The sequence below is a fragment of the Fundulus heteroclitus genome, chromosome 16 (genome assembly GCF_011125445.2).
Source record: "Fundulus heteroclitus isolate FHET01 chromosome 16, MU-UCD_Fhet_4.1, whole genome shotgun sequence".
Lineage (NCBI taxonomy): Eukaryota > Metazoa > Chordata > Actinopteri > Cyprinodontiformes > Fundulidae > Fundulus > Fundulus heteroclitus.
Genome location: NC_046376.1, coordinates 3,131,582 through 3,157,635, shown reverse-complemented (window position 1 = coordinate 3,157,635; position 26,054 = coordinate 3,131,582). Strand labels below are relative to the sequence as shown.

Sequence of the window (26,054 nt, the reverse complement as noted above, 5' to 3'; positions counted from 1 at the left end):
AGAAAATTGACTTGAATAGATCCTTTGCTGCCATCTAGGGGAGAAAAGAAGATTAACACAAGCCTCCTAGTTTTACTGTTTCTGATTTTGCTAATTTCTTCACACACTGGATAAACTCCCATGAAGGGCCAATATCTGACATTTAGGAGTTATAGAGCCTGTCCATCATAAAAAAGTGACAACAAACCTTTAAAAAAACAATATTCAAACAGAGAAACGGGAAAGATTAAAAACTGCAGAAAAGAGCAAAACATTGAATTTAAAAAGAGATTACCTGAATTGAATCCTAAAATATTAACAAACAACTAAACATATTTAACACAATAAATGTAACTTTCTAGAAGAAGCTGTAATATGTAATTCGCTGAATTTGAGTTTGTTTTTAAGCTTTTAGAATCTCAGAAGTCGTTGAAGCATAAAAAAAACAATGAACAATCGTTGCTCAGAAGGTTTTCTTTCATAACTAATCCATAGAATAATAAATAAAAAGAAAACTCTTTTATTAACTCTTTATAAAGCTGCAGTTTTCAGGCAGATTTGAGCGCTTTATTAAATCAACACGTTGATATTTTTTGCTGTAATATTTTAATATTTTCTCGGTCATTTCCGCTCTGACAGCTCCTGAAATCTCCTGAATTAATCGGCATTTTCTGTCCCTTTCCAACATTTTCTCGAAGCGACAAGAAGCCGGTAGAAACTTCTACCGGGTGACGTCATCGCGCTCTGCGCTCTGTGATTGGACGAAGGCTGGAGAAGCCGCGAGAAGCGCTGACAGGCTATAAATAGCGGCGAGAGCGAGCAGGAGGCAGATTGAGACTAAGAGACCTTCAGAGAAGATCAGGAGAGATCCACAAGAGGAGGAAGCTTCAAGAAGCTCTGCAGAGGAGACTCTGGTCTACAGTAAGTTCTCATTTCATCTTCTGCTTCACACTTTCCTCCTATTTTGCTTTTACAGCCACAGGAAACTACATTAATGCATTTATTCACTGATGTAATGACAACAAATGGACTTTATGGAGTTTAGTCAGAGACAGGAAAGTGAAGACCAGCTTTCTGGGACAAAGGACTGTGAGCCTCTCTGAGGCTGTCTCTCCACAGCATTAGAAAAGCTGTTTTATTTTGAGCTCTAACTGCCATAAAGTCCATTAAAAATCTGAATTGTGTCAATGTTTGTTAAATAGAATAAATCCCTCCTGTCCACCTGAATCCTTCTGCTTCTCACATGTGTCTCTGCTGGTTTAGGACTGAAAGGAAAGTGAGCCAAGATGTCTGCAGCTAAAAACGTGGCCATCGGCATCGACCTGGGCACCACCTACTCCTGCGTGGGGGTCTTCCAGCACGGGAAAGTAGAAATCATCGCCAACGACCAGGGCAACAGGACCACCCCCAGCTACGTGGCCTTCACTGACACGGAGAGGCTGATCGGGGACGCGGCCAAGAACCAGGTGGCCCTGAACCCCGGTAACACCGTGTTTGATGCCAAGAGGCTGATTGGAAGGAAGTTTGATGAGGCGGTGGTGCAGGCGGACATGAAGCACTGGCCCTTCAAGGTGCTGTCAGAAGGAGGGAGGCCCAAAATTCAAGTGGAGTACAAAGGGGAGAACAAAGCTTTCTTCCCCGAGGAGATCTCATCCATGGTGCTGGTAAAGATGAAGGAGATCGCTGAAGCCTACCTGGGCCACAAGGTGTCCAACGCCGTCATCACGGTCCCCGCCTACTTCAACGACTCGCAGCGACAGGCCACCAAAGACGCGGGCGTCATCGCGGGACTCAACGTCCTGAGGATCATCAACGAGCCCACGGCGGCGGCCATCGCGTACGGTCTGGACAAAGGCAAGACGGGAGAGAGAAACGTCCTGATCTTCGACCTGGGCGGAGGCACCTTCGACGTGTCCATCCTGACCATCGAGGACGGCATCTTTGAGGTGAAGGCCACGGCCGGAGACACCCACCTGGGGGGAGAGGACTTTGACAACCGCATGGTCAACCACTTTGTGGAGGAGTTCAAGAGGAAGCACAAGAAGGACATCAGCCAGAACAAGAGAGCCTTGAGGAGGCTGCGCACAGCTTGTGAGAGGGCCAAGAGGACCCTGTCCTCCAGCTCCCAGGCCAGCATGGAGATCGACTCTCTGTTCGAGGGCGTGGACTTCTACACCGCCATCACCAGGGCTCGCTTTGAGGAGCTGTGCTCGGACCTGTTCAGGGGAACCTTGGAGCCCGTGGAGAAAGCCCTGAGGGACGCCAAGATGGACAAGGGCCAGATCCACGACGTGGTCCTGGTGGGAGGCTCCACCCGAATCCCCAAGATCCAGAAACTGCTGCAGGACTTCTTCAACGGCCGGGAGCTGAACAAGAGCATCAACCCGGACGAGGCGGTGGCCTACGGCGCCGCCGTCCAGGCCGCCATCCTGACGGGAGACACCTCGGGGAACGTCCAGGACCTGCTGCTGCTGGACGTGGCTCCTCTGTCGCTGGGCATCGAGACGGCCGGAGGAGTGATGACGGCCCTGATCAAACGCAACACCACCATCCCCACCAAACAGACCCAGGTGTTCAGCACCTACGCTGACAACCAGCCCGGGGTCCTGATCCAGGTCTACGAAGGGGAGAGAGCCATGACCAAGGACAACAACCTGCTGGGCAGGTTTGAGCTGACGGGAATCCCCCCCGCTCCCCGAGGGGTCCCGCAGATCGAGGTGACCTTCGACGTGGACGCCAACGGCATTCTCAACGTGTCTGCGGTGGACAAAAGCACCGGCAAAGAGAACAAGATCACCATCACCAACGACAAGGGCCGACTGAGCAAGGAGGAGATCGAGAGGATGGTGCAGGACGCTGACAAGTACAAAGCCGAGGACGAGCTGCAGAGGGACAAGGTCGCTGCCAAGAACTCCCTGGAGTCCTACGCTTTCAGCATGAAGAGCAGCGTGGAGGACGAGAGCTTGAAGGGCAAAATCAGCGAGGAAGACAAGAAGAAGGTGATCGACAAGTGCAAGGAGACCATCAGCTGGCTGGAGAACAACCAGCTGGCCGAGAAAGACGAGTACCAGCACCAGCAGAAAGAGCTGGAGAAGGTGTGCAACCCCATCATCAGCAAGTTGTATCAGGGAGGGAGGCCCACTGGTACTTGTAGAGAGCAGGCAGGAGCCCACACCCAGGGGCCCACTATTGAGGAGGTGGACTAGAGGGCCCCTCAGGTGGACTCTCATCTCCTGGACTGTTTAGGGTTGACCTGGACCTGTTAGAACCCCAGACTCCTTCTAGACCGCTCACACGCTGCTCCCCATGGAACATGGGAGTTCATCTTTGCTTCATGAACACTACTGAGCTCTAGAGACTTCATGCTGAAGTTGCTTTGATCATTGCAATGAAAAATGTCCTGCACACAAGAGACTTAACGAGTGTTTGCAGCATGTTAATGGTTCCTCAAGTTCTTCAACCATCGTCTACACTGCCTTTGACGCTGATGTCCATTTTTACACCTTCAGCTTCTCTGTAGTGTTGGCATGTTGAACAGTTTCCTTAAAACGTTCTGCAAATTTGCTGCTGTCTTAAAGTTTTTACTTGGATCATTGTATTTTTACCTGAATATGCTGTATTATCAATAAATACACAATTCTTTTTTTCCGAGTTCTTTATCTTCTGCTAGACAGCTAAACTTTAAACTGGCTTATTTATTCATATTATTTCATGGTGAGTTCATGGCTGTATTCTGTCATTTTTCACTGTCAGGCCTGAAATTCCCCACAATAAAGGTGTTTTTATTAATATTATGAACACTGCTGAGTTTTTAAAACTGCCACTTTATACTGAAGTTGTGTTTTTTATGTTTAATGAAAAACCAAATATTGCACAAATATAAATGTAATATGTTTTTAATATTTGAGACTTGAATTTGTTTGTGCTTTGAAATAATAAACAACGATGAATTTAAATGCCTTTGAAGTATTTAATTTACGTCAACTTAAAGGCGTCTTTATTTGTGTAGTTATTAGAGTTCAGCGTCTCTATCCGTCAGTGCGAAGAACCACCGCTAGATGTCCCTGTTCACACACCAGCAAATGGTTCTGGTCCAAAGCCTGGCGGGTCAGAACCAGAACAGGCAGGGGAGGATGAGGAGGATGAGCCTTCATCTGTTATTCAACGGTGTAATCTTCACTGATTGCACCAGTTTCTGCTCATGGTAGAAAAGCTCTTAGTGAAAAGGGCAGAAAGGCATCGACCATGGCGTCAATAATCCATGATTTAAACACCGTAGCGGTGCTAGATATAACCTGAATGATATATATATATATATATATATATATATATATCATATATCTATATCGTGATTAATGTTTTATTTATATAACCACTGACTCCACACCGTCTTCGGGGGAAAGCCAGCTCCTCTAAGTAGGTCGGTTTATTTCTGAAGCGGAAGTCTCACCGGAAGTGGAGCTGGTGGCGCTCGGACTCCCGCCCCAGCAGCCTGTGCCATCTTGTGTTTAGCAGGAACAAAAAGGGCAGGAGAATCGGGTCCAGATGGAGGATGGGCTGCGGCTTCTAGGGCCCCTGTAGGAGCGTGTTTTAGCGGCTCAGCATGACGGGAAGCGCTCCTCTGCAGGGAAACATCCGCCACACCCCGCCGAGCAGCTAATGCTACGTTAGCCTGGAAGCTAGCGAGGCTAAGCTAGTCGCCGATGAGCGGCGCAGACCGTTAGAGACCCGCTAACCGTCCCCGCGTCGCCTGGAGCCCGGTGCCGGACAGCAGCGCCCCGCTAAGACCTAGAAGGGCCCGGATGGACATGAGCCCGCGGTTCTGCTGAGGGAAACCCGGGATGTGAAGACCGCGGCTCGCTGCTAGCTCTCTCGCTAACCGTTAATTTTTCGGTCTAGAGAGGAACCACAATAAGCTGCGGTGAGTTCACACACAGCCGGGGCCGGTACGGGAAGATAATGGGGGACAGTGGGGGATGAGACAGGGGGACAGTACGGGATGAGACTGGGGGACAGTACGGGATGAGAAAGGGGGACAGTACGGGATGAGAAAGGGGGACAGTACGGGCTAAGAATATGGGTCAGTGGGGGATGAGAATGGGGGACAGTGGGGGATGAGAATGGGGGACAGTACGGACTGAGACTGGGGGACAGTACGGGATGAGACTGGGGGACTGTACGGGATGAGAAAGGGGGACAGTACGGGCTAAGAATATGGGTCAGTGGGGGATGAGACTGGGGGACAGTACGGGCTGAGACTGGGGGACAGTGGGGGATGAGACTGGGGGACAGTACGGGGTGAGACTGGGGGACAGTGGGGGATGAGAATGGGGGCCAGTACGGGGTGAGACTGGGGGACAGTGGGGGATGAGACTGGGGGCCAGTGGGGGATGAGACTGGGGGACAGTGGGGGATGAGACTGGGGGACAGTACGGGGTGAGACTGGGGGACAGTGGGGGATGAGACTGGGGGACAGTACGGGGTGAGACTGGGGGCCAGTGGGGGATGAGACTGGGGGACAGTGGGGGATGAGAATGGGGGACAGTGGGGGATGAGAATGGGGGCCAGTGTGGGATGAGACTGGGGGACAGTACGGGCTGAGACTGGGGGCCAGTGGGGGATGAGACTGGGGGACAGTACGGGCTGAGACTGGGGGACAGTGGGGGATGAGACTGGGGGACAGTACGGGATGAGAATGGGGGACAGTGTGGGATGAGAATGGGGGTCAGTGTGGGATGAGAATGGGGGACAGTGTGGGATTAGACTAGGGGACAGTGTGGGATGAGAATGGGGGACAGTGTGGGATTAGACTAGGGGACAGTGTGGGATGAGAATGGGGGACAGTACGGGATGAGACTAGGGGACAGTGTGGGATGAGAATGGGGGACAGTACGGGATTAGACTAGGGGACAGTACGGGATGAGAATGGGGGTCAGTGGGGACGGGGGGCTTTAACTAGGACGTTTTACTGCTTTATTCTGCCTAATGTGAGCTGCAGCTGGTTCGTGTCTTCATGCTTAATTTAGCGTTTCTAAAATGGGGATTATGAGGAAAGCTCAGCAGACCTGCAGAGGACGCTGCAGCTGTCATGGAGGCCCAGATGTTCTGGTCATGGAGGCCCAGATGTTCTGGTCATGGAGGCCCAGATGTTCTGGTGCGGCCGTGTTCTGGTCCTCAGAACTCCTGCAGGTCCGGTCCAAAGCTGCAGAGCTGTTGTTGTTGCTGCAGCGTGGGCAGAGGGAGCTGCAGCCTCGCTCAGCATCACGCCGTCTGCCAGCTAACAGACCACAGCCGCTATTATTAGCCGTGTTAAACCCCCCCCCCCCCACCAGTGTCTGCTCCTCAAGTGTCTGCTGGCCGGAGATGCTTCACACAACACCCCCCCCCCCCCCCCCCCCCCTTTAGCCTCCGGCCACCTTTGGCTGCAGCTGATTCCCTTTTAGGCCTTGATCAGCCGACCGTCCCAGGCAGGGAGCTGCTTCCAGGAGGCAGTAGCTGATTGAGGGGGGGCAGCCAGGCCAGCGCTGGTCCTCCTGGGGGGTCAGACCTGCTGGGTTACCTCAGCCAGTCCCCTGGGGGCCTCATGGAGGCGTTTGGCCCCAGAGAGCCGTGGTGATAATCAGGCTACCTTCCCTCTGAAGAATGACCCACTTCCATCTATTCACTCTACGATCCGGCCGGTGGGCTAATAACTCACATCATCACCTGGTTTAATCAAAGCGTCCGTCTGAACGCCCGCGTCACATTTTATCCGTCTTTTAGTCCCTCTGCAGCGCTGCGTAAGACGCTAACAGCTGCTCTCTACCTGCCTTCATCTACCTGCAGTGTTTTTAGACAAAGTGTTTTTAGATAAAGTGTTTTTAGCCGCTGTGATCTTTTTATTATCGGCTCCTGTTGCTCAGCAGCTCTGACAACAAGGACAGACGCCGGTCGCTAAGCACGGGGTTATTTCTCCCCTTTTTGATTTAGATAATTCTTGGTTTAGTGGCTCATTTTTTTTTTCACAGTAGACTGACAGCAAAGGGGAGAGAGGGAGACGTGCGGTAAAGGAACTCAGGCCAGAATCAGAACCGGGTCAGTACCTGCGCCATCAGAGCACGCCTCCAGGTTTTTAAACAAAACTTTATCGCACACTTGTAGAGACGTTTACATTCAGCGTTACTGTAAACAGCTGCTGCTGTGTGGCTGCATTTAATAGAAATAAGAACTAAAAACCCGACTTCAGCAAAGAATCACAGCGAGCATTGGGACCAGCTGCTGGCTCGGCCCGCTGGCCTCGGCGCCATCGGCCCGGCGTGTCAGAGGCGCCCTCATGGGCCTCTCTGTGAACAGAACCGCTCGTCTTCATCCAGTCAGAGGTCCGGTGATGCCGGAGGTTCCCCGGCGGCGCCGCTGTGAGGCGGCCCGGCCCGTTAACCCGTTAGCCGCGGCGCTGCGTGTCGCTCAGGGAGCAGCAGGTGTTCTGGTTCCCTTCCTGCAGGAACCCAAACGTTCCTGTTGTGGCGGTTAAACTGGCGCCTTTCCCTGGAAGAGCAGGCGTGCAGCAGCTTGTCTGCCTGCTCCCAGATCTGCTGAAGAGAACTCGGCCCGCTGGCACCAGGCCCGCTGGCACCAGGCCCGCTTCACCCGGCAGGAAGGTCCGATCCGTCCTGCTGCTCGGATGGCTGTTGGTCTGAGGTCCAAACGCGAACCCAGTTTGTCTCTAGACTGGAACCTGCTCCAGTTTGAGAAAGTTTTCTGTTTTAGTCCAACTAGAGCTTAAAGCTGCTCCAGAACCGGTCCAGGGTTCTGGAGCAGTGCTGGCTCAGCAGCAGCGGGACCAAAGCCTAACCCTGACCTCTCTCTGCAGGCCCTGGCCATGCCCTCGAATGCACGGGCGGGCAATCTGAAGGACCCGGACGTGGCGGACCTGTTCTGCAAGGATGACCCAGAGAAGCTGTTCTCGGACCTGCGCGAGATCGGCCATGGCAGCTTTGGAGCCGTGTACTTTGTGAGTAGGACGTCTGCTCGGGTTCTGGTCAGGAAGCAGAACCAGACCGGTTCTGCTTCAGGACCGTCTGCTATCCGGCGTGACCCGGTTGGAGCCTTTTGTTCTGCAACGATGAGCCGGTCCGATCTGAGCTCTGAAACCAGAACCAGTCGGGATGTTTGAGGGTGCAGCTGTCCGTCTACGGCAAGCCGACGGGTCCATTAAGCCGGTCCTCAGCCAGAGGTCTCTATGGGCCCGTATGGATCCCACAGGAGATAGAGAAAAGCACATTAATAATTACCAACACATTCTAAACGTATATTTTAGGAAATTACTGAACACAACGGTGGGATTTAATATTCAAATATTCAGAGTAAAATATTAATCAGATTCTCCTTGAGCTGCTAAGCGAGGTGTGAAAACTGCTGTTGTCTCCTTTTAGTTTTTCCAGCTTCTGGGAGGAGATGAAAAGTTTCTTTGGTTTATATTAAAGGATTTGCTGGATTACATCCAGGATGAACGTTACAGGAGGCGTTTCAGTAAAAACCTGGATGAAAACAATCTGTAGGAAGAGATAAAGGGACGATAAGGACGCCTTCAGAGGTCAGGAATAGTCAATTAATGTTGAGTCCACATTTATGAGCCTTTATTTGAAACTGGACAGTCAGAAAGTCATTTTATCATTTAATGAACAAAGCAAAGCAACATTTTATCTCACTTGTCTTGGTACTCATGTTATCTGCCGGCTTCTGTTATGTTTTATATTAGGTTGTTTTTTTACATTGAATGTTTAGCCGTGTCATTTTATTAGATATCTGACGTATTTCTGATGTTCAGGTCTTTGCTTTCCCTCTGGCTGCGTGTTAAAATGCTCTTTACATAACGACGACAATGATGAAGATAATTCTAGTTGCCCGCCCTTAGAGGTAATTTTTCACATGAATACAAAAAGTAGACATGCTTAAATTATGAGAAATAGTCCTTAGTAGTGATTCAATAATTTTCCAGACTTTTTCACAGAAAAAGAGAACACAAATGTATCATTATTGACTTTATTTTAATTAAACTATCTTAGAATAACATATCTTTGTGGTATTTTATTTCATTTACCAAAGTCAAGCTTTTCTAATACACACAATTTTAAAACAAAATAAAAATGATTCAAAACACTAACATTTTCTTATCACACTCAAAAATCTGTTTTAGAACAGTGAATAAGAACTATTAAATTAGAACAATGAGAACAAATACAATTATTTAAAATAAGCTAGCAACTGTAGCAGCAAAATCTCTCTCTAAATAAATTTGTGCGCACCAAAAGTGCATGGATCGGGCCATACCGTATTTTCTGGACTATAAGGATCACTTAAAATCCTTAAATCTTCTCAAAAACTGATGATGCTCCTTATCTATGATCACCGTTGTTCTTACTGACTGATTTTATGGAACAATGAGCTCAGAAATCTGGTAAAATGCGTAAATATGACTTTGGTTAGCAAAGAAGCCGCTCCGCTCAATGCATATTAGGAGCATTACGGTACACTGTGTCACTACCTGAGGACCCCTGAGCTGTCTACCAGACTGCCTGACTGTAATGTCTAAACTAGAAGTGCATTCATGTAAGGCAGCAACAATAAACATAGTAAATTAATTATAGAGCGCTATGGATGTGAAGGAGGGAAATTACACTTGGTATACGGTACTTAGACAGTTTTTGATTAGGAGATCAAAGTCATAATGTTGGCAGAATAAAGCAGTGATGATATGAGAGTAAAGTAAAAAAAAAAAAAGCTTCTTTAATGAGAAGACAGCTTCGATAGTTTTCTAACACCAACTGCAGACGCAGCCTGAGCCGAGAAGGCGTCTCTCTCTCTGCAGGCAGAGGTTATTTTAGTGAAAACATGATTATGTTAACGTCCCGCTGCTCCCAAGTCTCTAACGGTCGCTGGTCGCTTTTCTGATAAAAGTCACCAGAGGGTCTGAAAACTCCCTAAATCTGCTCTCTCAGCGCTGCAGGTACCGGTACCGTCCAGATGCACTATGGTCCCGTTTTAAATGCCTCAGTACCCCGGAACCAAGTTAGTACCGCTATACCCAACAAACCCAGTCCTCAGATAACGATTGTGCCTTTTGATCTAGGTCTATACTGACGCACCTCCAGTAGGGCTGAACAATTAATCGCATTTTCAATATAATCGCGATTTAAAACAACACAATTTCCAAATCGCAGAGTCTGCAATTTTTGGCTATGTAACAATTAGTGAATTAGACGCGTCCATTAGGTGTTGGTAAAATGTTTAAAGTGGGTTTGCCTCCACATGGAAGGGAAGACAGTTGCAGCAGTGAGATAGTCTAACTTTATTACTTGTTTTAGAGTTTATATAATCATACATAGCATTAAGTTCAGGTCAATCAGTTTAATACATAGACTTGCTTGTTGGTTGGACTTTATGTTCAACAAGTATTGATGTCTAATTAAATTAAAAGCTGTTCTCTTGAATAATATTCTGATTAATAGAAACATTAAAAGTTCTTGTTTTAAATAGTCCTTGTTTACAAACGTCTTTATTTAGAGGCCATTTTTGTTGCTTGTGGTTAACGCAGAGAAAAGTAAAAATTGCAATTTTGGTTGAAATATATTGTAGGCAGAACGCAATCATTTCTGCTCTGAGTTTAGATGCTGTGGGTCTTTTAGCAACTAATCTGCACAGCGAGGAAATGATTTGTTGTTTGTATATGTTTAAAAAGACATGATAAATTAAACTGCAAAAAAAATCGCATTAAATCGCAATATTAAGAAAAAAAATTGCAATTAGATTATTTTCCAAAATCGTTCCGCCCTAACCTCCAGTAACGTTCATCCAGGAATTGCTTTAATATAAACCAAAGAAACTTTTTATCTCCTCCCAGAAGCTGGAAAAACTAAAAGGAGACAACAGCAGTTTTCACACCGTAATATTTTAAAGTGTTCAACTGTTTATTTCCTTACATCCCAGCGTTGTGTTTAGTAATTTCTGCCACAAGCTGCAGCGTTTTGATTTAATCCACCTGAATGCAGTGAGCAAGACTCTGATTGGATGAAAAAGAGCTGCTGTGATTGGCTGGATGGTTTTGGAAGTGGCGAGGGCAGAGCTGGCGTGGACAGAGGAGGTTGGAGACGAGTTCAGCGTTGAGCTTTAGACGCTGAGTCGGACTGCGCCGCGCTCAGAATAATGACGCAAACGTTACGCCGTAGAATCCGACCAACTTCACGGACGGTGCGTTCAGGCTCATCCGGACACGACAGGCTCGCTGTAATGAACCGGTGTCGGTACCAGATCGTCTCGCTACCCGATGACGTCTACATATGGCAACTCAACTCAAACAAACTACATTATGGCCGCGGTCTCTATTTGTTACAAATCAATTTTATTTTGTTAATTTACGGTTATTTTCCTGTAAATTAGTCGAGGCATGAAAACTTTTACCATCATTTTGGAATACTTGTGTGGTAGTCTGACAATTTAATCTGTAATTTTGCAGGATCAAAGTTACAACCATAGAGAAATTTAATTCCTCCAATTTTTTTTACGTTGTGAAGGGAAACTAAACCATAAACTCATTTCATTTTTAATAAAAGTCAGCAGCCAAATTTTATTTTATCACGGCATTCATCACTTTAAAATCAATAACGTTCATTCCTCCTTTTTGCACTGATGTTGTTCTTTCTGATCACATGTTTTTTTTATTATTCCAGATGAAATTGTGATGAATTTGATTATTTTTTTATTGTGGTATTTGGTGCATTTAAGATATATGCTGGATAAATTAGTCTGGCTAGCCCTTCCATTTTTGTTAACAATATTCTTCCAAAAATTTAGCCAATTGTCAAATATTTGTTGATTTTTATTTTTTATTTTTTTTATTTTATTTTTTCTTTTTTTTTTTGTAAAATGGCTTGAATATTTGTTCAAGCTTTTGAGAAAAAAGAAACCGCTAAATTAACTTAATAAAATTGATTCGTTACAAATGCAGACCGCGGGCTCTATGTAGTTTGTTTGAGTGGCGTTGCCATAAGGTGACGTCATCGGGAGGCGCAGGGACCATGGAGAATTTCTTCATAAAATTGTCCGTTTACAAACCGCAATCCCGCTCTAGAATAAAACCTACACCCCGCTATAATTACTTTAGTAAGTTGTCCAGACCAATTACAATATTTTGCGCAATTGAGCAAACGTTAAACCAACCATGTATAGTGACGTCATCAGAAGGCGCAGGACCCGAGTCAATCTGGTACCTACAGCGGCTGTAACCAGAGGGTCGCCTCACCTGCTGCTTTATCAGGTCCACCCGACCAGAACCGGTCTGGACTGTGAGAACTAACAGTCCAGACAGCAGGAGTTTCACCACGCGTAGCCGTAAACTACGGTAGATAAAGCGGGTTTGCTGGTCTGTGGTGTCAGACGGCGAGCTCAACACGCCGCACACCAACATGGCCGACCAATGATTTCATTAGTCATTCTAGTTCCAAACAAGTTTATAGATTGAGGAATAAATGTGTTAACTTGAGAAATGTAGAGAATTTATTAATAAACTAACATTTATTACTAAGTAAACACAGAAGTAGTGAAAATCTGCACTAAAATCGACCGTTAAGTACCGGTACCGGGTATATCGGTACTTAACGGCTCAAATGTGAACGGTAGCCGTCCCCAGTTCTGCGGACCTTAATGGGAACCAGTGGTTCTTAGAACTGCTGCCGGCCCATTCTCCTCGGTTCCGACCCAAACCCGGCGTCTTCCTCCACGTTTCAGAACATGTTCTGTAAACCAGGAGTCCAGTCGCTCCCTGCTGGTGTTATTTCTACATTTATGAAACAGAATTTGTCTAAAGAGGCGTTTAGAAGCTAAGTGTGTTTAAGCAGAACCGGGTCCAGTCACAGTGACACCAGAGACCAATCATCTCAAGAGGTTCTATTGGGCTGAACCGTTCAGGCTGGAAATGATTTCTGCAGCTCAGCCGCAGAAACCCCTAACCCTGGTGAGGTTCTGGTTCTGGCGAGGTTCTGGTGAGGAGCAGGAGGGGGACAGCGGTCCATGTCTGTAGGAAGCAGAACCGTGGAATGGGTCCTGGTGCTGCATGGCGCGCGGTTCTGTTCTGCTGCAGGATGTCTGCATGATCACGGCTCGGCCCGTCTGCACGGCCACGGTCCAGCTGAATGAAAACACCAGTTGTTCTGGTTCTGGGCAGGTTCTAACCGGGTCAGCTGGAAGCTCATCTCTGAGCCGCAGCAGGAGACATTCCTGAGTTCTTAGAGCAGCTGCTGGTCTGGATCACATGGAGGCCTGAAGATCAGCCCCCGGGTCGGGCCGCGGGGCAATCGGGCCGGTTCTGTTGTGAGGGCCCGCTTAGGGCTGGCGCTGCTTTCTGGCGGAGGTCCTGGACCTGCTGCAGCTTCCTCCGTGTCCCTCATGGTCCAGCAGAGATCTCCAGCTGATCGGTGTTGGTTCTGGACGACACGCAGCTGGGTCCGAGCTCAGGCGGAGAACCTGGAGAACTTGTTCTCCAGGTTCTCTGGGGAGAACCTGACGGTCCTGTCTGTCTCCGTCCTGCAGGCCCGAGACGTGCGCAACAATGAAGTGGTGGCCATCAAGAAGATGTCGTACAGCGGCAAGCAGACCAACGAGGTAAGACGGGGAACATGCGGGTCCACAAAGTTCTGCTCGGGTTCTCTGCGGTTCTGAAGTGAAGCATGTTGCGCTTGTGCAGAAATGGCAGGACATCATCAAGGAAGTGAAGTTCCTGCAGAAACTGCGCCACGCCAACACCATCGAGTACCTGGGCTGTTACCTGAAGGAACACACGGCATGGGTACGTACCGGCGGCCATGTTGCCGCTGCCGCACACAGGTGAGCTTCAGCTAACCTTGTTCTGCCTGACCCTCAGCTGGTGATGGAGTACTGCCTGGGCTCGGCCTCGGACCTCCTGGAAGGTGAGTGGCGGCGCCGGCCGGCGGTCCTGCCTCTGCTGCTGAGTCTGGCTTCATGTCTGCTTCTCCTCCTGCAGTTCACAAGAAGCCCCTCCAGGAGATGGAGATCGCTGCTATTACCCATGGTGCCCTGCAGGGCCTCGCATATCTGCACTCTCACAACATGATCCACAGGTAACGCCTGGTCTTTGCTCCGCTACTTCAGCCCACCGCTGGGTTCTGCCGGGGTCCGATGCTCTGCAAGGCCAGAACACGCATCAGGAGTCGCTGGGTTCTGATGACCCGACACAAAGAATCTGAGTCACGGCGTGTTCATTTTCAGGCGTCCTCAATCTGTGCCTTTAATGCGGGGGTTAAAGTTCTCCGTCGCTACGACAGATTTCCGTCATTTGGAAAATGAGCGCAAATTGTTCCGTCTAGCATTCTTTTTTCAAGGTTTTAAATTGAAGCTGCTCTCAACCAATGAAACCTGGCAGAGCCGGGACATTAGCCAATCAGAAAGAGAGCAGGGCGGGTCTTTGCAAAGCGGACATCTGCTAGTCTGAGGTTTATCAGTGTTCAATCATTTTAACTTTTGGAAGAACATCTCAAACTGACCACAGATGGTATGAATGAAAGTAGCGGTGGTCAAAGGTTTTCTTTGGATTCATGTAAACCAGCAGGTCAGAAAGTTCAGCGGATAGAACAGCTGACAACGACTTCCCTGGTAAGCGTGTCTGTCGCTGCTCCTGCAGTTAATGAGTTATTTCTACCTGTAGCCATGTCACCTGTCAGCGTTTATTCCCTCGCTTCCAGTAACTTGGCTGATAAACCAAACAGGGATCTCCTCATGATTCACTGTTATGTTTTATTTAAAACTCTAAGAGTAACGCGCTAGCTCGGGCTAATTTAGCATGACGCCCTATTTTCCCCCCGGAAGAGTCGGAATGTGCAACAATGTTCCGCATTTGACTGGGTCTGATTTGGAAAAAGGTTAAAAAAATAAAATAAATTCCACCTGCGCTTTTCTGAACCGAGGAAGGCAGAGCAGCTGTCAGTCAATAAATAAAAAGCATTTCCACCTGATGAGCCGCTGCGCACCAGGACGCTCCTTAAATGATGAGGATTTAGATGCTGGTGACTCTCCAGCAGTCAGTGAGCGAGAGGCGGGGACTCGGGGTCCATCCTGGACAGGTTTCCAGTCACAGCACTAAAAGTTAGCAGTTTTATTACATTTTAAAATAGTTAAGTGATGCCTTTTTATAAAGTCATGAGTTGTGATAATTAATTGCTGAGCAATAACAGGCAAAGCAGAGACTGATTATTGTAATGTGAGATCTGTGTTAAGCTAAAATGTATGACATCATAGTGGTAATGTGTCCTGCTTTGTCCTGGTTGTGGTTGGCCTTGTATGTTTATAGGATTAATTTATATTTAATGTAACAGAGAGCCAGAGGAGTTAATGTTCAGATGTGAAGTAGATGATGTAATGATGAAGCTGCTGTCTTTGTACTAGTTGTAGTTTATGGAGGTTTTCTGGAGGACAGGGAGGGAAGGAAGCTGAAACTGTGAAGTGGACTGTGGACCAGTTTGGCTAAAGTGTGAAGGAAGAACTTCAGATATGAAAGTTAACCAGGTGATGTTATGGATGTGGAAAGTTAAGGAGAGGCTGTCCAGGATGACACCAAGGCTCTGAAGCTGAAAGGTGGATAGAGACAGGAATGATCATTGCATATTGTAAAACTACCAGATTTGGTTAAAGTTGTCTTTACACAATAGGCAAGTGAGGAAACTAATGTGGCATTATGTCCACGGTCCCAGGAATATATGGGCTGTCTAGAAAAAAAATTCAGTAAAACTGATTATTTTTGCTTTAACCCCTGCTCTGATGTCTCATTATGGTCGTCCCAGAGGGTTAATGCGCTTTATATGTGCTGAATATTCAGCCGTTTGTTTTTCACACTAAAAACAGTAAAGGCTTCATTTAGGTTGGAGTCGACAGGCAGACCCACTCCTGGTTTTAATGGCAGCGAGTGCTGGATTCTGAGCATATCTCAGTGAAGCTGGTTGTTCTTTAGGGAGACCCGTCTCCTGTTGGTGTGATCAGCCACTGCTGGATGGTGGCGTCCTGCTGGGGTCTGGCTGGTGAGATGATCCTCAGGCTGGACTGCCTGGAGGAAGACGCTTCATCACCTGATAGTCGCCTTCCTGGTGAACTCCCACAGAACAACATGAATCTCTGCGCCTGAACCGGTCCGACGTGTGCTGCTGCGCTTTACTCGCTGAACCCGTTAGACCAAAGAAACCACAGAGGCGTTCACAGTAAACACCCAGTCTGCATGCTGAGCCTCGCTGTCGCCTGTAAAGACACAAGGAGCGGTCCAGACTCTAATTAGCTGCTGCTTCTGTGACTGATGGAAACTCTGCTCCTTCCTGATGCCAGAGCCACAAAAACCTGCAAACACAGCAGGAAGCTGCTCGGGTGGCCTGATGGTTTTTATATCATGTTCTGATCCTTTCTACAGGATCTTTGTCTGTACTGGGCTCCGTTTTAGGGATGTTAAAATGAAACAAAGTTAATGAGAGCAGAGAAGGTGTCTGGTTCTCTGGCTCTGGCACCTCTGGTAGGTTCTTGGGTCTGGACCTCAGCCTGGGTCTGTCTGACTCAAACAGACACAGACGTAGCTACCGCTAACATAGCTACTGCTAACGTAGCTACCACTAACATAGCTAACACCAACGTAGCTACCACTAACATAGCTACTGCTAGCGTAGCTACTGTTAACGTAGCTACCACTAACATAGCTAACACCAACGTAGCTACCACTAACATAGCTACTGCTAGCGTAGCTACTGTTAACACAGCTACCACTAATGTAGCTTCCGCTAACGTAGCTTCCGCTAACGTAGCTACCACTAACATAGCTTCCGCTAACGTAGCTACCACTAACATAGCTTCCGCTAACGTAGCTACCACTAACATAGCTACTGCTAGCGTAGCTACTGCTAACATAGCTACCACTAACTTGGCTAACACTAACGTAGCTATTGCTAACGTAGCTACCACTAACATAGCTAACACTAACGAAGCTACTGATAATGTAGCTACCACTAACATAGCTACTGCTAATATAGCTACTGCTAGCGCAGCTACCGCTAGTGTAGCTACTGCTAGCTTAGCTCCCGTTAGCTTAGCTACTGACTCAGACTTTGCTGGGGGGCTGTTGGCTCTAGTGCTAAGCTAAGTCAGTTTCCTGCTCGCTACCTGGTGGTGTCGTTTGGTTCCAGCGTTCTGGGTTTCTCTTCAGGGAATTCTCTAGCAGCTTTCCTTCAGCGACTCCTCAGGGCGGCTCGGCTCAGATAATTGGGTTTTCCATGACTAACGATCACTCGGGGTTCCAGGCGAGCTAGAAGACTGTTGGTCACTGATTGGCTGGGAGGGGGGGCTGCTGACAGCTAGCAGTGAACAGCAAATCAAGAACGCAGTGAAGCAACTAGCGGATCAAGGCCCAGAGCGGTCCGATCTGAATCAGCTGAAAGTGGCTCATCCGAACGGTATGAACTGGTAACCTAAATAAAAGCGTTTTCTCACTGGGTGAAGTCCATCTATAGAAGGACACACCGGTCCTGGAACTGCTCTCCACTCTGATACGAAGCCTGGGCCACACTGTGTTTCCTGTTCCTGTTTTATTTAAACCACTAAGTTCATAATTAAATTATAAACCAACCCACATGGCATTCTTCTTTAACTCGTCTTTTGACTTTCAGTTGGTCAGAAAGCCTCTGAAGTTTAAAACAAAGCAGAAACGTCATGATATAATTTCTGATGATGCTTGTTTGGGTCCAAGGCACCAGGAATATTGTATCTGCAGCGGCAGGTTGCTGTGGTTCTGCGGTTCTGATGACCACATGGAGGCGGCACTCAGAGCTCCTAATGGAGGTTCTTCCAGCTGTGAATTTCTTCGCTCCAGCTCATTGTTGATGTTTGTCTGCTGCAGAGACGTGAAAGCCGGGAACATCCTGCTGACGGAGCCCGGTCAGGTCAAACTGGGAGACTTCGGCTCGGCCTCCATCGTGTCTCCAGCCAACTCCTTCGTAGGAACGCCGTACTGGTGAGCGTGTAGAGCAGCCATGTTTGTTATCGGGCCTAATCGGGTCGTTTCCTGGTGCAGGAGCGACTCTGCTGGCAGCTCATCGTATCCATGACCCGGTTCTGCCCAAAGTCTCACAGTTTTTGCCAACGAGTTGAAACTTATTTCAGCTCTGAAAGGAAGTTCTGGGTGTGGGCCGGTGCGGTTCTGGTCTGACTCCTGCTGTGTGCGTGTTGCAGGATGGCTCCGGAAGTGATTCTAGCCATGGACGAGGGTCAGTACGATGGAAAGGTGGACGTCTGGTCGCTGGGAATCACCTGCATCGAGCTGGGTAGGACCGGCCCGCTCACACCGCTCCGCTTCCCGGCTCCACGGCTAACGCCTCTCCGCTCTCTCCACAGCCGAGAGGAAGCCGCCGCTCTTCAACATGAACGCCATGAGTGCCTTATATCAGATCGCCCAGAACGAAAGCCCCATCCTGCAGTCCAACCACTGGTGAGAGGACGTCCCTCCTGGCCCTCAGCCTTCTCCTGACGCCGGGCGCTAACGGCATCCGTTTCCTCCCTGCAGGTCCGACTCCTTCCGCAGCTTCGTGGACTCGTGTCTGCAGAAGATCCCCCAGGACCGGCCGACCTCCGACGTCCTGCTGAACGTAAGCCCTCAGCTCCGCCTCCTCTGGTCCGGTTGACGAAGCTCGATTGTGTGGCTCAGCTGTCGCCTCCTCCTGCAGCATCGCTTCCTGTGCCGCGAGCGTCCTCTGACGGTCATCATGGACCTGATTGCCCGCACCAAGGATGCCGTAAGGGAGCTGGACAACCTGCAGTACCGCAAGATGAAGAAGATCCTGTTCCAGGAAACCCAGCAGAACGGGCCCGTGCCTGAGGGCGGGGAGGAGGAAGAGGTATAACCCTGAACAGCAGTGAGGTGTTGGTGAAGCTTCCCACCAGTTTTACTCCACCGCTGCAGCGACACAACATCTCTTTACTTTCCATAGTCAAGATAAGTACGTAGGTTGTGAAAGGACGTCGGTTACTCAGAAATAAAGACAGCAGAAATAAAGACAGCAGCGCAGGGAGCAGAGCAAAAGTGGGGCAGCAGCTGAATTACTGTTGGCTGCCTCATTATGAGTTCCTCCCTGCGCTGATTAACGGCTCCCTGGATCCACCAGGCCGACACCGAGCCGTTAACTGGAATAAACGTTACATCAGGGCAAAGCTTTCATCCGCTGAGCTCCCCTCAGAATCCAAATTATTCACTTAGACGTGACGGCCATCATCGTCCTGGTCCGTTCTCTCACCTCTTATTTAGTCCAGCTCTGCATTAAAATGTAATTTCTAGCCTGACACGCTCAGCTGACCAGCTAAACCCCCTCCTTACTGTAGCTAACAGCTAGCAGACCTTGCTAACCCTCTTATGAAACATAGACGCTGCTGGGAGGGCACTGATTGGTTGATGCTGCTGTCAGTTCTGTTGCTAGGGGCTGTCCTGAATCTGCCTAGCAACAGAGCTGACTGAACTCTGATTGGATGAAAGCTTGTTGCTTTCAACGAACAATTCCAACACTTGAGTTAATTTAGAAAGTCATTGAATCATAGAGATTACGTTTTATTGTTGATTATGGTGAATATTCTGTACTTGTAAAGCGTTTTATCGAGTCTAAAGGACCCTGGAGCTGTTTAGCCCACGTTCACACAGAGGCTGCTGGTTCTTTGTTTAGGAAAATCAGTGAAAATGTACAAAAAGAATCATTACATCTTTAGCTAATCTACAAAGACCAGCTATTATTAGTAGTAGTAATAATAACTATTAATTATGTAGTGTTACAATTATTCCCTGTTTTTTAATAAATAAGTTTTTATAATTGTTCCTATGACCTGTGCAGAGATTGAGACGTTGTTTCCAGATTATCTCTATATCTTCCCAACATGTGGTGGTTCTAAAGGCGGCGCCTGCTGTCTGTGATTCGGTCACTAATTTAACTATCTGTGTTTATTGGGGCGTGCTCTGATGGTGCCGGGGTAGAGAGCATGAGGCCTTAGTCCTCGACACTGCTGAGCCGATTCAGGTCCTTTAACGCATGTCTTCACCCCTCTTCTCTCAAACCCTGTTTCCTGCCAGCCTACTTTGAGACAAAAACACACCACTAGTGCTGAAAAACCCAGAAAAATAATATATATTTAAAAAACGATCTTTGTTTATTGAATGAACACGTTTACCTGGAGTGACTGACAGTCTGAAGCACCAACACTTGGAGTAGAGAACACTCTGCAAGGAAGACAAAGGGCCTCCTTTAAAGGACCTCCTTTAAAAACCGCAACTTGTTCAAGTGCCGCCAGAACTAACAAAAGCCTCAAGCTTTAGTTTCCCAGAGTAAACGAAAGCCTTGGGCTTTAAATATGTCCATTTCCAATGCAGTGGGTCATTTATTTAAATCAGTTTAATGATGAATGGGGAAGTTATGCAAAAAACTGCACTTCACCTTCAGTCCAGTAGGTGGCGATAATAATAATACAAACAAAGTCGTAATTATTTCATAAAATGGAGCTAATAGTTAGTTGGATAGAACCATGGAGTATTTTCTGGACATCACTTCCTCTATTAAACAAGTTTCCTTATTTTACAAGATAATTTAATTTGATACTTTTGTAACTTAAATAGGTTTACATGAACAGTTTGAAGAAATGTGTAACTGCGGAGCTAGCCTTCTGTTCATCACATTATTGTTAATTTGTTGTTTATTGTTAAGTTAAACAGACCGGTTAGACGTTCCTCTGCTGTTTCTGTCACTGTCCTGGTTCTCACCACATAGACTTAGCAGCAGCAGCCAGGGCTAGCATTAGCTTGTTGCAGCACAGTGCCAGGTATTGGTTAGCTGCTAGCATTAGCTTGTTATAGCACAGTGACAGCTGTTGGTTAGCAGTTAGCATTAGCTTGTTATAGCACAGTGACAGCTGTTGGTTAGCAGTTAGCTGCTAGCATTAGCTTGTTATAGCACAGTGACAGCCGTTGGTTAGGAGTTAGCTGCTAGCATTAGCTTGTAACAGCACAGTGACAGCCGTTGGTTAGCAGTTAGCTGCTAGCATTAGCTTGTTGCAGCACAGTGACAGCTGTTGGTTAGCAGTTAGCTGCTAGCATTAGCTTGTTACAGCACAGTGACAGCTGTTGGTTAGCAGTTAGCTGCTAGCATTAGCTTGTTACAGCACAGTGACAGCTGTTGGTTAGCAGTTAGCTGCTAGCATTAGGTTGTTGCAGCAGTACTACGCTGGTTTTAGCTTGAGGTCCATCAGTCCATGATGTGTGTGTTTGCAGGAGGCGGAGCAGTACCTGCTGCAGACCGGTACCGTCAACAGCATGGAGAGCTCCCAGTCGGTACCGAGCATGTCCATCTCGGCCAGCTCCCAGAGCAGCTCGGTCAACAGCCTGGCCGACGGTTCTGACGACAGCGGCGGCGAGATGGCCATCATGCAGGAGGGCGAGAACACCGTCACGTCCAACAGCTCCATCATCCACCGGCCCACGGTAAGCTGTCGCACAGAACCGGCTCTGGGCTCGGTTCTGCGTGGGTTCTGACGGTCCCCCTCCACCCCTACAGGGTCAGGACAACATCTACGACGACCCGTATCAGCCGGAGATGGACCCGCCTCAGGCGCCCTCGGCCGGGCGGCGCCGCGCCTTCTACCGGAACCGGGACCACTTTGCCACCATCCGGACCGCCTCTCTGGTAAGAGCGCTGCTCATGTGCAATGTTCTGGTGCTGATGTTTGGGTTTCTGGAAGGACCAGAACCGCTTCTGACCCATCCAGAGTCAGAGCGGACAGAACATTTCAGTCCTCTGGGTTTATTTGGGCTCTTCTGGGTTTACTCCCCTAAGAAGCTGTTGTTCCTTTATGGAGCATACCTGCAGAGAAACGGGTCAGAACCAGAACTGGTCTCTGATCTCTGAGCGGTTCTGTTGGGATTGAGGTTTTATCACTTTTTATACATTTATGTTTAAAATCCCCACAAAGTTAGACTTGTTCATCCCCGGAGAATAAAATTCTGATTCTGATCCATTTTCCTCCAGATGTTCTCATGTCAGGATCTCAAACTGGTTCTGGCCGTTTCTAACTGGGTCGGGTTCTTATTTGTTTAATGCTTTAAACCAAGAACTGATCTGAAGCGGTACCTTTAAAGTTCTGTCCGTCACCAGAGCTCGGTGCCGGGTGGCTCTGAGGTTCTGCCCGGGTTCCGGTTCCTCCTCTGACCCGCTCTGCCGACCCGTTCCAGGTGACCCGTCAGATCCAGGAACACGAGCAGGGCTCGGCGCTGCGGGACCAGATGTCGGGCTACAAGCGCATGAGGCAGCTGCACCAGAAGCAGCTGATGGGCCTGGAGAACAAGCTGCGGGCCGAGATGGACGAGCACCAGCTGAAGCTGGACAAGGAGCTGGAGAACCAGAGGACCAGCTTCTCCACCGAGCTGGACAAGCTGTCCCGCAAGAACCAGGCCATCCTGGACAAAGAGGTCCGCTGCCCCCCCCCCCCCCCCCCCCCCCCACCGCCGTGTCTGGGTTCTGTGTTCTGGCCGTTCTACGTCTGTTCTCTCTGTTCCCCACAGATCAAAGCGGCGCTGGCCGAGGAGAAGAAGTTCCAGCAGCAGATCCTGGGCCAGCAGAAGAAGGAGCTCAGCTGCCTGCTGGACTCCCAGAAGCGTCAGTACCGCCACCGCAAGGAGCTGCTGAAGGAGGTAGGAGCGGCCCGGCCCGGCCCGACCCGGCAGGTCCTCCTCACGGTCCTGGGCCTGACCACTGATCTATATTATACACTGGAGCGCTGATTTAGCCGAAAAACTGAAGTCCCTGGCCGCCATCTTTCTACTCCCTACTCTCCCAGAATCCCATAGGATTTGGTTGCAACAACAAGCAGTTTTCTGGCTGAGTGAAAACGTTTCACAGGTAATTCTACAGTCAGTGGATGTACTAAAACTATCAACTACTAGGAAATTAGGTGCTGAAATATTTTACATGTTATTCATTTTAAATATATATATATATATATATATATATGTATATATATATGTGTGTGTGTGTGTGTATGTATGTGTGTATGTATGTATATATATATATATATATATATATATATATATATATTATGTATATGTGTTTTTGTACATTGTTATTTATATATTTATAAATGTTACATATATATATATATATATATATATATATATATATATTTAAATAAATAAAATGCAAAATATTTCAGCACATGACTTTCTCAGTACTTGATAGTTTTAGAACATAACATAAAACTATGTGGCATTTGACATTTTAAAAGTTTTAAGCCCCCCCTGAACATGAGAAAATCCTCGTTATTCGATGCTGTAGCGCACATATTCCCTAGTTACTGGGGGAAAATAGGGAGTACCAATATGGCGGCTGGTGGCTTCAAAGCGACTCGTTCTAACAGCGGCGATTAGCACTCCAGTGTATAATAAAGATCAGTGGGCCTGACGTTCTGACGTTCTGCTGGACGTTCTGCAGGAACTCAGCGAGAACCAGTCGACCCCTAAGAGGGAGAAGCAGGAGTGGCTGATCCACCAGAAGGAGGTGATGCAGCAGGTGATGGCCGAGGAGGAAGCCAGCCTGCTGCGCCGCCAGCGCCAGTACTACGACCTGCAGTGCCGCCAGTACAAGAGGAAGATGCTGCTGGCCCGCCACAACCTGGAGCAGGACCTGCTGCGCGAGGTACCGCCCGGCCCGGCCCGGCCCGGCCCGGCCCGGCCCGCTCCACACGGCTCCAGAACCTCACGCTGACCCGCCTCTCCTCTCTCCTGCCAGGAGCTGAACAAGAAGCAGATCCAGAAGGACCTGGAGTGCGCCATGCTGCTCCGCCACCACGAGTCCACCCAGGAGCTGGAGTTCCGGCAGCTCAGCACGGTCCAGAGAACCCGGGCCGAGCTGATCCGGACCCAGCACCAGACCGAGCTCACCAACCAGATGGAGTACAACAAGCGCCGCGAGGAGGAGCTGCGGCAGAAGCACACCGTGGAGGTCCGGCAGCAGCCCAAGAGCCTCAAGGTGGGAGTCCACACCGTCCTCTGGTTCTTCCCCCGCTGCAGGCGGGAGACGCTAACCTGTGTCCGCTCCTTTCAGTCCAAGGAGGTGCAGATAAAGAGGCAGTTCCAGGAGACCTGCAAGATCCAGACCCGGCAGTACAAAGCGCTGCGGAACCACCTGCTGGAGACCACGCCCAAGTCGGAGCACAAGGTGGTTCTGAAGCGGCTCAAAGACGAGCAGACCCGCAAGCTGGCCATCCTGGCCGAGCAGTACGACCACTCCGTCAACGACATGCTGTCCACGCAGGCCGTCAGCAAGGCGAGACAACCGGGCCGGAACCCGCCCAGAACCGGGCCAGAACGCAGGTCCTGACCGCATGTCTGTCCCTCCCTCCCCCCCGCAGCTCCGGCTGGACGAGACGCAGGAGGCGGAGTACCAGGGTCTGCGGCTGCAGCTGCAGCAGGAGCTGGAGCTGCTCAACGCCTACCAGAGCAAGATCAAGATCCACACGGACGGGCAGCACGAGCGCGAGGCCAAGGAGCTGGAGCAGCGCGTGTCCATCCGCCGGGCGCTGCTGGAGCAGAGGGTAAGGTCCGCTTCTGTCCGCCGGAGTCTCCGCCGCCGCTGCGGTGCCTGACGCTGCGCGTTGTCTCCTCAGATCGAGGAGGAGATGATCTCGCTGCAGAACGAGCGATCGGAGCGCATCCGCACGCTGCTGGAGCGCCAGGCCCACGAGATCGAGGCCTTCGACTCGGAGAGCATGCGGCTGGGCTTCAGCAACATGGCGCTGACCGGCATCTCGGCCGAGGCCTTCAGCCAGGGCTACCCGCCCCCCGGCCCCCCCTCGGGCTCCGGCGGCTGGCCCTCCCGCCCCGTGCCGCGCTCCGGGGGCCACTGGAGCCACAGCGTGCAGAACTCGCTGGCCGCCCCGTCCTGGCGCAGCCAGAACCACGCCGCCAGCTTCAGCCGGGCCGAGTCCGTGGCGTCCGCCCACGGCGAGATGAGTAAGAGCGGCCGGGGCCACGCCTCCTCCTCCTCCTCCTCCTCCTCGCACCACCCCCACCCCCACCCCCACCATCACCACCACCAGCAGCAGCAGCACTACCAGCACCACCAGAGCACGCCGCAGCTCTACCGTGACGAGCGAGACGGCAGGGAGAGGGAGCGGGCCCGGGAGTGGCCAGCAGGGGGCGCCGCGGGCCCCACCCACTACTCCCATCATCCCCGGGGCCTCCAGCAGCTCTCCTACCACGCCTCCTCCCAGTCCCTGGCGGTCCTGCCCCCGGCACCGCCGCCCCCCATCTCCTTCTCCTGCTCCTCTCCTGCCTCTTCGGCCTCCTCCTCCTCGTCCTCGCAAGGCGGGTACGGAGGCGGGGGCCTCAGCGTCAGGGGCCCCGGCATGGCCCTCAGGAACAGCCCCCAGCCTCTGAGGAGGACGGCCTCCGGGGGCCCGGGTGGGGGCGGCGGGAGCGACGGCGGGCTCAGCAGGAGCACCTCGGTCACCTCCCACATCTCCAACGGCTCCAACCTCTCCTTCTCCTGAAAGCCCCGTTGTCCTCCGTCCGCTGGTCCAGCTTCGTCCTGCTTCTCCCCCCGAGGGCCCCCGACCGCTCTGAGGGACCCTGAGGGACACCATGGAGCTTCTAGCAGCTCTGAGGGACCCTGAGGGACACCATGGAGCTTCTAGCAGCTCTGAGGGATCCTGAGGGACACCATGGAGCTTCTAGATGCTCTGAGGGATCCTGAGGGACACCATGGAGCTTCTAGAAGCTCTGAGGGACCCTGAGGGACACCATGGAGCTTCTAGCAGCTCTGAGGGACCCTGAGGGACACCATGGAGCTTCTAGATGCCCTGAGGGACACCATGAAACTTCTAGATGCTCTGAGGGACACCATGGAGCTTCTAGCAGCTCTGAGGGACCCTGAGGGACACCATGGAGCTTCTAGAAGTTCTGAGGGACACCATGGAGCTTCTAGATGCCCTGAGGGACCCTGAGGGACACCATGGAGCTTCTAGAAGTTCTGAGGGAC

General features: G+C 49.9%; 2 protein-coding genes across 2 annotated transcripts; both read left to right on the top strand.

Annotated features, from left to right (window-relative positions):
- Nucleotides 1–788: 788 nt before the first annotated feature.
- LOC105919110 (heat shock 70 kDa protein 1) lies at nt 789–3,773 on the top strand. Its single transcript, XM_012854353.3, has 2 exons — nt 789–900; nt 1,243–3,773. Exon 2 carries the CDS (start codon nt 1,266–1,268, stop codon nt 3,183–3,185), a length of 1,920 nt encoding a protein of 639 aa, XP_012709807.2. The 5' UTR covers nt 789–900; nt 1,243–1,265; the 3' UTR covers nt 3,186–3,773.
- A 635-nt stretch (nt 3,774–4,408) lies between these two features.
- Nucleotides 4,409–25,904, top strand: LOC105919105 (serine/threonine-protein kinase TAO2). Its single transcript, XM_012854348.3, has 20 exons — nt 4,409–4,900; nt 7,829–7,969; nt 13,543–13,614; nt 13,697–13,798; nt 13,874–13,919; nt 13,994–14,090; nt 17,894–18,007; nt 18,226–18,317; nt 18,388–18,481; nt 18,557–18,638; nt 18,717–18,887; nt 21,296–21,505; nt 21,579–21,707; nt 22,253–22,489; nt 22,583–22,711; nt 23,508–23,711; nt 23,805–24,044; nt 24,120–24,341; nt 24,427–24,609; nt 24,682–25,904. The coding sequence occupies exons 2-20, from the start codon at nt 7,838–7,840 to the stop codon at nt 25,564–25,566; spliced, it is 3,441 nt and encodes a 1,146-aa protein (XP_012709802.2). The 5' UTR covers nt 4,409–4,900; nt 7,829–7,837; the 3' UTR covers nt 25,567–25,904.
- Nucleotides 25,905–26,054: the final 150 nt, after the last annotated feature.